Here is a 13,740-nt window from a genome sequence, read left to right as displayed (position 1 = left end):
ATTTATCCCCTCTTAAACTTCCACCTCTCCCCACGCCCTGATTCCTCTGGCAATCAACATTCTGTTGTCTGTGTCCAGAAGCCTTTCTTTTATTTTTTTCCTTGCTTACTCCCTTTATCCTTCTTACCCAGTCCCCAACCCTTCTCCCCTGAGAGCTGCCTACTCTCTCTGTATCCTTGATTCTGCTCCACTTTCCTTGTTAGTTTATCTTATGCATTAGATTTTACGTATCTATTTTTAAAAACAAAATTACAATTAAAAATTTTCTCACAAATGAAACTCTCTTATCAGAAAGTTTTACTGGTGAGTTCTACCAAATACTGTATTTAAGGAAGAAATAATAAACACTAATTATACACAAACTCTTTCAGAAAACTAAATAGATATGACTATATTCCACCTTATTTTCTGAGGCTAGCATTGTTCTTTCAAGGATGGTTTAACATTCAGAAAACAACCAGTGTAATTATCCATATTAGGAGACAGAAAATAGAAAGCCATGTTTTCATCTCAATAGTCACAGAAAAAGCTTTTGACAAAAATCCAACCTTCATTTCTAATTAAAACACGCACACACGCTTGTGCGCGTGCACACACACACACACACACACACACACACACACACACATACATATACACCACCAACAAAACTCTCAGCGAAATAAAATGGAACTTCCTTAATTTCATAGACAACCTGGTTTAAAAAAATCTTACAGGTTATCTTATTGTAACCTGTAAGATTGTCAAATCAATTGTAAAAGATTGAATGCTTTCCCCCTAAGATTAGGAATAAGGGAATGATGGCCACTATTGCCATGTGTATTCAACATTGGATTGGTACTAGCCAGTGTAATAAGGCATGAAAAGAACATAAAAGGTATATAAACTGGAAAGAAAGAAGTACAAGTGACTTATTGGAAGATGATATGAGCCTATGTAGAAAATAGAATCTACCAAAAAGGAAACTAGTACTAACAAGTGAGCTTAATAAGATTACATAATATAAAATCAATATGAGATAATCTAATGTATTTCTGTATTGTTACAATAAGTAATTCAAAATGAAAATAAAATAACATTTACAATAGAATATAAATATATAAAATATTTAGTAATAGATATGGCAAAAGAGGAAGTATTTAATTATATTTTGTAGTATTTGCTGATACCATAAAATGTTGAGAAACTTTTTAAAAGACTGAATTAAATGAAGATACATATCATACTCATGAATCAAAAGACTCAGTATTGTTAAAATGTAAAAAACAAAACTTCATAAGCACCTAGGCCATTGAAAAAAGTAATATAATAAAAGCAGAAAATAGCATGGTAGTAGGCGAGTGTGTGGAATGGCGGGAAGAAGTGATGGCAAGGAAGAGGAAATGGAAGTGAGCATGAACATGTACTGGTAGATTGAGGCCAGCTCATGAAGGGCTTTGTATGCCATGCTAGAGTTTGGGCTTTTTCTTTCAGAAGTGGGAAGTCATTGCCAGTTTTATATCCTTTTAAATTTTTATTTTGAAGTAGTTTTAGATTTATTGAACAACTTCAAAAATAGTGCAGAATTTTCTTATATTCCTCACTCACTTCCACTACTATTAACATCTTACATTACCATAGTACAATGATCAAGACAGTCAGTTAAAACTGGTACATTATTATTAACCTAACTACAAAATTATTCAGAATTCACCAATTTTAATAATATTTTTCTGTTCTAAGATCTTATCCAAGATCCTAAATTGCATTTAGTTGTAATTTCTCTTTGGTTCCTCCAATGTGTAAGTTTATCACTATTTTGTTGATGGTTTTAAAACACAGAAATGACAAAATTGGATTTTAAAAAAATAAATGTATTTGCTTACAATGTAGATGATTAGAGAAAAGGTTAATTTGGGGGCTCTGAAATTATATATCAACTTAGTTTTAATTGGGTTAGAGGTGATATTGGCTGAACTAAGGCCAAGCAATGAATACTTCAAGAAGAGAATAATTTGAGAAATATTTACAGGTAAAATCAATAGTATGGATTAACCAAAGTAGATTTGAAGGAGAATGAATAAGATAGAGAAAATAATTGAAGGTGACTGTTGAGTTTTGGTTTTAATATTCTAGATAAATCAGAATAACTGAGAGAACAATGTAAAATACTATTTTTGTCATTCTCTGTCTTCCTCTTATACAAGTATAAACATACAGTTTCTCATATATTTTTACAAAAATCTTATTTTTTTTTACATGATAGAATTTGCCGGAGTATATTAAATATGCTGTCACTCATCTTGAAAGAATTCGTTCTAAATCCAGAATGTAAAAGAATAATAAATTTAGTGACTGAAACTTTTATAAAATAATGGAAAAGTTTTGAAGAGAGACTATAATATGATCTGATTATCATTCTTGTCACAATTATGTTTAATCCTCACTTTTTGCTGGCTTGGATTATGCGGAGAAAGATCAAATTTTACCTGTATCCACCAAATGTAGCATTGTGAATTTATTTAGTTTCCTAATTCTTATTGCTTTATCTCCTATCAGCTAATGATCAGTTGTGGGGATTATAGTATGGGATGATGTTGTTTTAGATAAGGTAATTATTTTAAGTCTATGAACTTCGGGGAAAAGGCCTTTCTAAACATGGTATGAAGCAAAATATTTCTGAAAGTAAAAGACTGGCAAATTTGAATGTATAATAATTTTCAAACTTCCAAATAACTATATAAATTATACATAAATTTAAAATAGAAGAATAAAGGCAGACATTTAACTTATAAATAGCAGATAAAAGGTAACAACCCAGCATGGATGGAACTGGAGAGCATTTTGCTAAGCAAAATAAGCCAGTCAGAGAAAGATAAATATCACATGATCGCACTCATTTGTGGAATATAATGAACAACATAAACTGATGAACAAAAACAGATCCAGAGACAGAGAAGCATCGATCAGACTGTCAAACCTCAGAGGGAAGGTAGGGGAGGGCGGGGATAAGGAGGAGAGGGCGGGGATAAGGAGGAGAGGGCAAACAAAGGACTTGTATGCATGCATATAAGCATAACCAATGGACACAGACACCAGGAGGGTGAGGGCATGAGCGAGGGGGTGGGGGGGGGCAATGAGGGGATAAGGACACATATGTAATACCTTAATCAATATAGAAAAGGAAAAAAAGAATCATAAAAAAGAAACAGGTGAAAATAAGTTTTAAAAAATATATGGCATGCGTACAACAACAACAACAAAAAAGGTAACAACAAAAAGATAAACAAAACTACTCAAAGACCATATTTCTTGACTACTTCTCCAACTTCAGCTTGTACCACCCTCCAGATGGTCTCTGCACTTCAGTTACCAGACTCTTCTTTCTCCCTCTCAGGTAGTCCATGATCTTTATGCCACAGGATCTTTGTACAATCTATGTCGTCTGTTTAGAAATAATTTCTTCACTCTTTTCATCAAGATAACTTCTCTTCACTGAATTAGGTTCTACTTATCTTTTAGATTGCAACCTCAGATTCACTTCTGCATCAGAGGCTTCCCCAGGCCACAGTCTAGGAAAAATACTTTCAGGCTATCATATAATAATGGCTCCTTTTGGCCTCGTGCTTACTCAATATATTATGCATTATATATCCACACAACTGTCTTCTGGCTCTCCCATCATACACTTGCCTATATTTTTTAAATTCTCACCTGAGGATATATTTATTGATTTTGAGGGAGGATGAGAGGAAGGGAGAGAGAGAGAGAAAGATGTAAGAGAAAAAGATCCATTGCTTGCCTCCTGTATGTGTCCCTGACTGTGGATCAAATGTAAACTAGGTATGTGTCCTGTCTGGATATTGAATCCACAACCTTTTTGGAGTATAGGATGATGCTCCAACCACTGAGCAATCCGCCAGGGCAACACTAGTCTATTTTTGACCACCATGATTTTGGAGTAACTGGCACTTCCCTGATATAGTATATACATTTTATATATTTAACATATAGATATTTATGCACATAAGTGTATTCATTGCAGAATTGTTAATACCATTAAAAGGGGAGGAGATTAATCTGAATTTCCATAAATTGGAGGCTATTATAATATACTAGAGGCCCAGTGCACGGATTCATGCACTGGTGGGGTCCCTCAGCCTGGCCTGTGCCCTCTCGCAATTTGGGACCCCTTGAGGGATGTGCATGAAGCAGCAGGTGGCCAGGGAGGAGCCCGAGCCCATGCCAGGTGCTACGCCGCTCCTGCCCATCCCGGCCCTGCTGTGCCACTCGGTAGTGCTCCTGCAGAGGCAGGAGAGGCTCGCACCACCACAGCTGGGCTTGTCAGCCAGGAGCCCTGCGTCTGGTGCCCATCGGTCAGCTGAGCGGCACTCCCGCTGTGGGAGCGCACTGACCACCAGGGGACAGCTCCTGCATTGAGCGTCTTGCCCCCTGGTGGTCAGTGCACATCATGGCTACTGGTCAGAAGGTCCACAGATGGCTTAGGGTTTTATATATATAGATAATTGAAAGGTTCTAAAGTAAATATTATAAAATCTATATTCCAGCCTTATCTTCACTACTTATTGGAAATGTAAAAAGGGGCCTCTCTCTTTTACATCCAGGAGGCTGGATTTACTGAATCTTGTAGTAAGAAAGAGTTAAATGACTTATTTTTATATGGACCTCTGTGTTTAAAAGCAATGATTTTTCAGTTCTCTGTGGCCCAGTTATTGAAATCTGTGCCAGGTGTGAATCCCAACTCTGTCATTTACTAATGGTATGAACTTGGACAATACATTTAACTTCACTGTGCCAGCTTTCCTGACTTGAAAATGAGAATAAGAATAGCTTTTTGTAAATGGGAAAATAAAGTGACTTATAATAGGTGCTAGGTTAAATGTTTAGTTCACCTCAGGCTTAGATCACAAATCATAACAAAAGGTTCATGCTGGGGTTTTTTAGATGACTGAAAAATAGTTGACAAAATTATTCACTTTATTTGATGGCTGGTAATCAACCATTTTAGCCACTCCTATTCATTATAAAAGAAAATCAAGTCTTAATGCTTTTCAATTATAATCAAATGAATATTTTTCAGTATTCTCACTTTCTAAGTAGATAATTATGATTAAATTGGACCTTGCAACACTATCTATATATAAAGACCATCTTTATTTAGAAGAATTTGTCCCAAATTATTATATTTTTGGCAAACAACATTGATAATGTGTCAAATTAATCCTACCTTTCATATCCCACCTCTCAGTTGGTTGCCAAAAATCATATTTGCAAAGATGGCTAAATGTCTGATAAGCTGAAAATGTTTTGTGTTAGCATATTCTTACAAGTAGAAAAGCAAATGTCAGGTGCTTTTTTGGTGAATGAAAAAGGAAAAAGGCAATTATAAATACTATTCTTGTGACTCATTATTGGATTAAATAGCAAAAAATAAGTTAACTTAAATTCAGCTGTTTAGAAATTTTACAAATCCTCTGCACCTGCCATGGAAGGTTACCTTATGTTCTCACTTAAAGGAGCTCACTGATTGTAAAGGTCAATATTGATTAATGAATTTTTCAAGAAAAATAATCCATCATGTGAAATACCTTGAACTATTTAAAATATATCCTCATATGATAAAAAATAGAAACTATAAATGTTTTAGAATTCTGGAAATACAGTATGTTGCATTTGAGTTAGAGAAACTTGAAAAAATGGTCTTCTTAGTTGATTACTATAGGAAAACAAGAATAATTTTGGGAGGTACTATAATTCATATTAACTCTGTGTTTCTTCTCTACCTATACCTTACACCTACTAGCAAATTAAGATAATGTATGTGTCATTTAACTTAAATGTATACATTTATACAGAGAACTTCATTTCCATAACTGCTAAGTGACCAAAAAGGGTGAAAGTTTTGATCATTGCAATTAAAAGGAAGAGAATAAAAAGAGAAGGAAAAGAGGAAAAGTGAGCTTTCAGCAATTAGTGGAGACTCTAAACATCTTTGATAGTGTTAAAATCTCAAAACAGCTGGAGTCACAAAACAAGCAGCTGTTCAATATGCTCTGTATGTTTGGAGGTGCGTGCGTACATGCATACATAATGTAAGTAAATCACAGGGCTTGGAATAATAGCATGAAAGAAATATGTCATTGAGAAGTCCTTGGCTTGAATTCTTATAATTAAAACGTGAAGATGCCCGCAAAACACTGTTATCTTGCAAATTCAGTTCCACACTATTTTTAATGAAATAAAGTATGCATTGTATGGAACTAAAACTAAATAATGTGGTGTTCTAACAGTGAAGACATGAAATTCTTGTAGCAAATGGTAGGCTGCTTCACTAAGCTTTGTTTCTGTTCTGCATGTAGCTCTTTGTTTTCTCAAATCTCTCTTCTGCTGTCATTAGTTATAGTCTCTATTTTATACTAAATTTTATATAGGACCCTATGAGGCAAAGTGGGCATCAAATATAGACTTGAAAGGTTGCCTTGCAGAACCTTTCCGATATATGTTCAGCTGAGGTTGTGTTTTGGGTCAAGGAGTCGCAATCCATTTTCTGCATGTGAGTTCTTTCTTTCTCTTTAGTGGGACTACCTATTTTACCAAACCTGACAAGAGACAATCTTCAATTGAACTTTCCCCTATGGACAGCTCTATATCTTTTCTTTTCCATACAAAATTTTAAGGTTACAAATATCATTTCCTTACTATGGTGAAATGGATATTGGATAATGAGTTAGAGACCAGAGCATTCCTTTATTTTATTTATTTATTCATTTATTTATTTAGGAAAAGGTGTGCTTTTTGACAGCCACAATCATTAGCAGGTAGAGCATTATAAGAGGAATGGTTGTGTAGGACAATTCCCCTCCCCTCATCTTTTCCTCTGAGAAACTTAACATAATTATTTTGGTACTTTTTCTTATTGAGTCTCAGAATTTTTCTCAAAATATTGTTCCAGAATGCCAACTTACCCAACAATCGTGGTTGGCATAGGAGATAAAGCTGATTTTGCATCCTTAAACTACATAATCTCTGAATTCCCTTTCAGATATAACATTATATAGTTCTCCTATTATAATTTTTAATGGCTCCTATTTTGGTTTTATAGGAAAATTTTAGTTATTTTTGCTAATGTACGTACTGGGATGAATAATACCAAATACTAGATAATAATAAAAATAATAATAAATTTCCTTATATAGTAGTAACTCTTGCTAGTATTTGTGTTGTTTGTGCTTTTATTCACAGAGGTTAACAGGAAGTAACGTAATTGATTGGAGGGAATTATAGATTATATACTACATCAAATTTATCTGATAAATAATGATTAATATATAACTCTGGAGTTAATCTTTCTAAATCTGAAGATTAAAATAGACAATTTTCATGTATTTTTACATGTGACAGAATATAATATTAAACAGTGTTTTTCATCTCAAACTTTTATATGTATAACTATAATTTTTGTGGTAGATTTATATTAAATGTTAAATTTATTTAATCATTGGTTATTTCTTTTTATTTTTTAGCAGATTTTTTTCAGAGAGAGAGAGAAATATAGATCATTGCCTCTAGTATGCACCCCAACTGGAGTATATGCCCTGACTGGGAATGAAACCCGACCTTTTGGTGCATGGGGCAATGCTCTAACAAACTGAGCCTAACCTGCCAGAGCTTAATTACTATTAATTAGTGTAACCTAAAAATAAAATTCAACTGTGTATATATTAATGTTCTCTTATTTTTATTTTAAAAGCTAAATGATCCAAGCTTTTAATCAAAATATTTTCTAACAGTTAATTTCTACTTGCTTATATAATCAGTAATGGTGTTATTTACTACAATAATGAAACAATCTAGTGACCAGTGGTTTTGCATAAATTCATTAAAAGTAATAACTATAAATTTATATTGCTTTCTGTGCTGATTTCATGGACATGAGTAAGCTACTATGATTTTTAATGAAACTTTAACCTCAATCTGTTATGGTCTAGGAGGATTCCTCTCTGGTGCTATTTTTCACATTTATTTAAAATCATATCACCTCTCTTATCCTTGAAAATTATATTCCTAATAAGTTTTAATTTATTTTGTATATAGTAGTTGTCTTACCATTAATCATAATTAATATATTTGATGTTTATATGCATGCCATTAGAATAGTACTTCTAAACTTACACTTTGTCAGCTTTCATTAACTAACCAATTAATTACATGTAGGTACTTATCATCTCAGTCTTCCTTTGAATTTTCAAGAACTGTGTAAAACAATTTATATTAAAGTCTGAATGTTAAGAATGTATTAACTAGAATGCCTAAAATCTAGAATAAAGATTTAATAACTAATCTTCTAATATGGAATTCATTTAGCCTTGATTCTTTCTGAATTACTTTTCATTTTTTTATTTACTTTTTTATTTTTTATTTTGGATGTTTTGACTTTAAAGATTGACATTCTGAGATACCACTTCTTATCTCTCTTTTTTCCTGTATATGCTTTGTCTTTACATTTACTTATAATTTATATTTGTTCTAGTTTTAAATATGTTTTGAAGTTAGCACATATTCATAAATAGAATGATTAAAATAAAATTAAAGCAGAGATCATAAATCGTATACTAGAAATAAGAAATTATTCAGCTGGAAACCAAAATGATATTGTTGCTAAAATTTAGTATTTGATGTGACTATGTGTTTTCTAATTTGTTAAGAAAAATAACAAAAACATTTTCAATTCTCCAGTTTAGTAAAAGAGACAAAGCATTATCAAAGTTTTAAATCCCAGCTGGCTCTGTTTTCTATGGCCAGAAATCATTACTCAAACGATTCAATACCCCACCCCCCTTCATTCATTCACCAGTTTACATATTATCTCCTTTTTGAAAACCTTATATTATGTACTCAGTAAGGAATTACCTTTTCTCTGGATTTTAACCATTATAAAAGCATAGAATGTCTATCATCTGAGAGGCAGATAACAGACACTGAACTATTTCTAACCCTGGCAATAATCCTGCAAGATTTATGCTATTTCACCCATTTTACAGATGATGAAACTGAGACCAAGAGAACCTAAGTAATTTGCACAGGCTAAATAACTAAAGGGCAGAATTTTTAAACTGTATTTGAGTAGCATTTTGTAATTAGACGATCTCTTCAGGTAGAATGTTCCTTTAAAAAATTTTTACATAGTTGTGTAATAGCTTATAAGCTTAATTCACTGTTTCTCAAAAAGTAGAAAATACATGAAGCTCATTGACAGTCAAATATTGCTGTGCTTTCTTGCAGCCTGCGAACTTATGAATCAAGGTATCTTGGCCCTGGTCAGCTCCATTGGCTGCACATCAGCGGGGTCCCTCCAGTCTTTGGCAGATGCCATGCATATCCCCCACCTCTTCATCCAGCGAGCAACAGCTGGGACTCCAAGGAGTGGCTGTGGACTTACGCGGAGTAACAGGAATGATGACTACACTCTCTCTGTTCGTCCACCTGTCTACTTAAATGATGTTATCCTGAGAGTGATCACAGAATATGCCTGGCAGAAATTCATCATATTCTATGACAGTGAATATGGTAAGTGTTTGTGATTTGTGTGAGTTTTGTAAGTGATATTTGTACGACAAGCAACTTTATTAAATCTCGACAAACTTCAAGGAGCTTACTCGTTGTCATTTGTGGTTTTCTTGTCCTGTCAGATTCTTCTAATAAATCTAGTAGCAACAAGAAATATTTTAAGGTAAAGTTCAATCATTTCTATTAAATCCCTTCGAAGTCAAATCCTATACAATAAAAGCCTAATATGCAAATTTCCCCTCTATCAGGAGTTCTGCCAGGTGGGAACTGCCCACAGCCCCTCCCCCCTGGCCAGCCTCACCCTGGCTAGCAGCAGCAGGCAGCCAGGGAAGGGAGGCCCCAGCCAGTGGCAGCAGCAGGCAGCTGGGAGAAGGGAGGCCCAGCTGACAGCCGACAGCCCCTAGGTACTCTACCCATGCACGAATTCCATGCACTGGGCCTCTAGTACTATCTAATAAAAGAGTAATATGCAAATTGACCATCACTCCAACACACAAGATGGCCACCCCCATTTGGTCAAAGATGTCCACCCCCATGTGGACACAAGATGGCCACCACAAGATGGCCAGCAGGGGAGGGCAGTGGTAGGCAATCAGGCCAGCAGGGGAGGGCAGTTGGGAGGGACAAGTCCTGCAAGAAGGGCAGTTGGGGGGAACAGGCCTGCAGGGGAGGGCAGTTAGGGGGACCAGGCTGGCAGGGGTGGGCAGTTGGGGGGACCAGGCCTGCAGGCAAGGGCAGTTGGGGGGGACCAGGCCTGCAGGAGAGAGCAGTTATGGGGGACCTGGCCTGCAGGGGAGGGCAGTTGGGGGCGATCAGGCCTGCAGGGGAGGGTGGTTGGGGGGACCAGGCCTGCAGGGGAGGGCAGTTGGGGGGACCAGGCCTGCAGAGGAGGGCAGTTGGGGGAGACCAGGCCGGCAGGGGAGGACAGTTGGGAGGACCAGGCCGGCAGGGGAGGGCAGTTAGGGGCAATCAGTCTGGCAGGGGAGAAGTTAGGTGTTCATCAGGCTGTCAGGGGAATGGTTAGGGGGTGATCAGGCTGACAGGCAGGCGAGCAGTTGGGAGCCAGGATTCCTGGATTGTAAGGGAGGTGTTCGACTGCCCATTTAGACCTGATCCTGTTGAAAATCCCTTGAGGGGGTCCCAGATTGGAGAGGGTGCAGGCTGGGCTGAGGGACACACCCATGCCCCCTTCCCCCCGTGCATAAATTTTGTGCACCGGTCCTCTAGTTTTAATATAAATGCCTATACTAAATGCTGTCTATACATATTTCTAAAAGAAATCTAACTCCAATACATCTTCATTGTTCAAATAATAGGAAGGCATAAAGATAATACTATATTTTTCCCTTTCAAAAACATTTATAATAAAAGACCATTTGGGGCAGATCTTGGAACACTGAAAAAAAATGCTTATTTCCATTTATTGGTTCCCAAAAATCCGACATAGCTTGCTTACATCCTTATGAAAACTTTAAGAACTATTTAGAATTAACTCTTTGGGGGCAACTAAAATTATGTTACTGCAAGCTAGCATGGCATATTGTCTACAATATGAGATCTCACAAAATACTGAGTAGCATGAGACACTTCATTTAACTTTCCAAGGTAAAACACAAAGCATTTGTCCTAAGTTTAGCATAATTTGCAAAGATGGTTTGTCTCAGAATTTTTAACTTGCATTTAATTAAGCAAAAATGATATTATTTTTGTTTATTTTATTTTTCTGAAGTAATCTACTTGTTTTCTAATTGATCCCAGAGATATTTTAACATAGTTTATCTCTTATTTTTGTTATTTGGGGAATAAAGATGGATATAATCAAATGAGAGAGATAAACAAAGATTGGTAAGATATATATAGTTTGAAATATGTGTTTCCTCAGATATTTGCCTTAAGAGGGAATCTCAGAACAATTTTTACATTCGTATGGATGTGTCTAGTTTTTACAGTTTTGTAAAAAACAAAAAAACAACCCAGCAAGACAATTTTACCTCCTGTAGTGCAACTTATTTTCCTTAGCAAATAAATAAACATTTTTAAAATAATGGTTTTCTTGTCTTAACCTACTCAGCATTGTGAACAATATTGGAAAATAGATACACAAGACTCAGCCAGAAAGAGGCATCAATAGAACTGAGCACAAAAAGGTTGGCAGAAATCTGGGGAGCAACAAATAAGAGCTCCTGTGGACTCCCAGCGACCAAAGCAAGTGGTAGTCACATTTAGCCCTAAATATTCAAAGGTCGCCTGGGGTTTTGGCAGCCAGAGTCACATTAAACTTGATGGGTAGATTTCAGCCAAAAGTCTGTGGCACTCCCCGGAAGCACGCTCCTTTGTGTCCAGCATGGAAATCTTTCTTTTTGTTGCTTAATTCTAGTTATTTAGGGGTCACCAAACAAAGACCAAGAGACTGAAATGAATAAAATAAACTAAAAGAAAATTTAAAATAACTGATTCATCAGTAAAAGTAAGGATTGGATAAAATTCAGAATTCACTGATAGGATTATTTATTGAACATAGTACATTCTACCAAAGGAACCAATATGCTGAGTATGGGTCTGTCAGTTTTTTTTTTCCAATTAGATTATGTATGATTTTTATAACCATAAATAGCATTCTTATGACCTCTGCTTAAAACATAATTTGAAATAATGAATTTTTAAAACCTAAATCTTTGTTTAAGGTGAGAAAAGACTTTTTAGTTAGGCCTATCAAAATAATCCTGTTAGATAAGGAATAGAAAAGTGATTTGTGGATAAAGGCATTTTCATAACATTGAAATGAGAATTTTACTCTTTAATATAAATGTCCATGCGGAAACCCTTTGTTATCTTGTTTCTACGTCCTACATGGGTTACATTTAGGAAATTAAAATAATACATTTTTATTATTAATGAGGCAAATATTTTTGCAAATGTACTCTAAATTTGTAGTCACATAGAATCATTTACATTCATCTGAAATTCCTCATTTTCTTTCCCTCTGTTTTCCTTTTAGTAAATAAGATGCTATAAGCTCTGTGTATGACTGGGTCCCCTTAATGCCCACGGGTGAAACTCCCCTGTCCTTTGGGGGAGCAAGGTGTATCACTGATAGAAGTAGGGTTTGTTTTAGGAATAATAATTTAAAAAAAATACATTTTTCTTTACTTTGATGATGAACTTGCTTCTGACTTATTATTTAATTTAATAATTTATTAAAAATTACCTTGCTTGTATCATTAAAATTATTTCCAGTAATACTCTTGTTAGTGAAAGAAAATGTCCCTTTGATACAAATCTTGCTAGTAAAGAACTGGGCGAGAGTCCAAAATAAACATCAATCTATCCAAATACCTTGTACCTTGAAGAGGGTTTTGTTTATTTACATATCCATTCATCAGTGTCCTCATTTTAAGTTCAAACATTGGATTTGCACTTGACTTTTATCTTGGTTATTAGTAATTGCTTTCATTAATGAATGGATTAAGCATCATCTATGGATGGAATCAGGCAGCCTGCTGGAGCCAAATGTTATTGAAGATATATTTTACTTAGAGAAATATACTTAAAAAAGCAATGATTAAGCTTCCATATCCAGTTAATTAGAGAAACACTTTTTCCAAAAACAGTTAATTATGATTAAGAGCACAGTATAAAAGTCTACTTTAAATTCCCTAACAAAGAAGAATCAAGTCTTTGATTCTAAGTAAATGCATGAAAAGAGAAATGAAATGTGGACACTTTATTTGAATGGATTGATTCAAAACATTTTCTAAAAGGCTTGAAAAGAGTTTAGAAAGTGTTGAGCTTTTAAAAATGTGTCATTCAGCAAATGTTCATTGCTCATTTGCTTAGAGCAATGAAAAATGTGAGATTAAAAAAGTTTTACAGAATGTAGTCTTAGCCTTTAAGAAGCTTACAATAAAAAAAGAGGTAAAATATTTATATGACTCTCTTAATAGAGAAAATAATGTAAGTATTATGAATGATGCAAACTAAACCCCAGTGGTGAGTGATAAAGGAAGTGTCTAATTTCAGCAGCAATAATCAAGGCTGTATGGGTGGACTTTGACTTGATTGTTGCCTCTCAAAATCCTACAAGCTTTCACAAAGTATAGCAGATGGCTGATCCAATAGAAAGTCTTGCAGCAGTAAAAATATTAAAAATAATACCTCTAAGTATTTTACTTG

The 13,740-nt window shown here is 34.9% G+C and overlaps 1 protein-coding gene across 2 annotated transcripts in view; it reads left to right on the top strand.

The window, feature by feature from the left end:
- Window positions 1-13,740, top strand: part of GRID2 (glutamate ionotropic receptor delta type subunit 2) — a gene marked incomplete at its 3' end in the record, with an annotated part of 1,404,804 nt that overhangs the window by 662,383 nt on the left and 728,681 nt on the right. For both annotated transcript variants that reach the window (XM_079766351.1, XM_079766350.1), the window contains one exon: window positions 9,283-9,567. In XM_079766351.1, coding sequence (XP_079622477.1) covers window positions 9,283-9,567 — 285 coding nt within the window. The remainder of the gene's footprint in view (window positions 1-9,282; window positions 9,568-13,740) is intronic.

This window comes from Cnephaeus nilssonii (assembly GCF_951640355.1).
Source record: "Cnephaeus nilssonii genome assembly, chromosome: 1".
In the NCBI taxonomy this organism is placed as follows: domain Eukaryota; kingdom Metazoa; phylum Chordata; class Mammalia; order Chiroptera; family Vespertilionidae; genus Cnephaeus; species Cnephaeus nilssonii.
The sequence above is the reverse complement of the archived record's forward strand: the minus strand, read 5'-3'. Positions and strand labels throughout refer to the sequence as shown.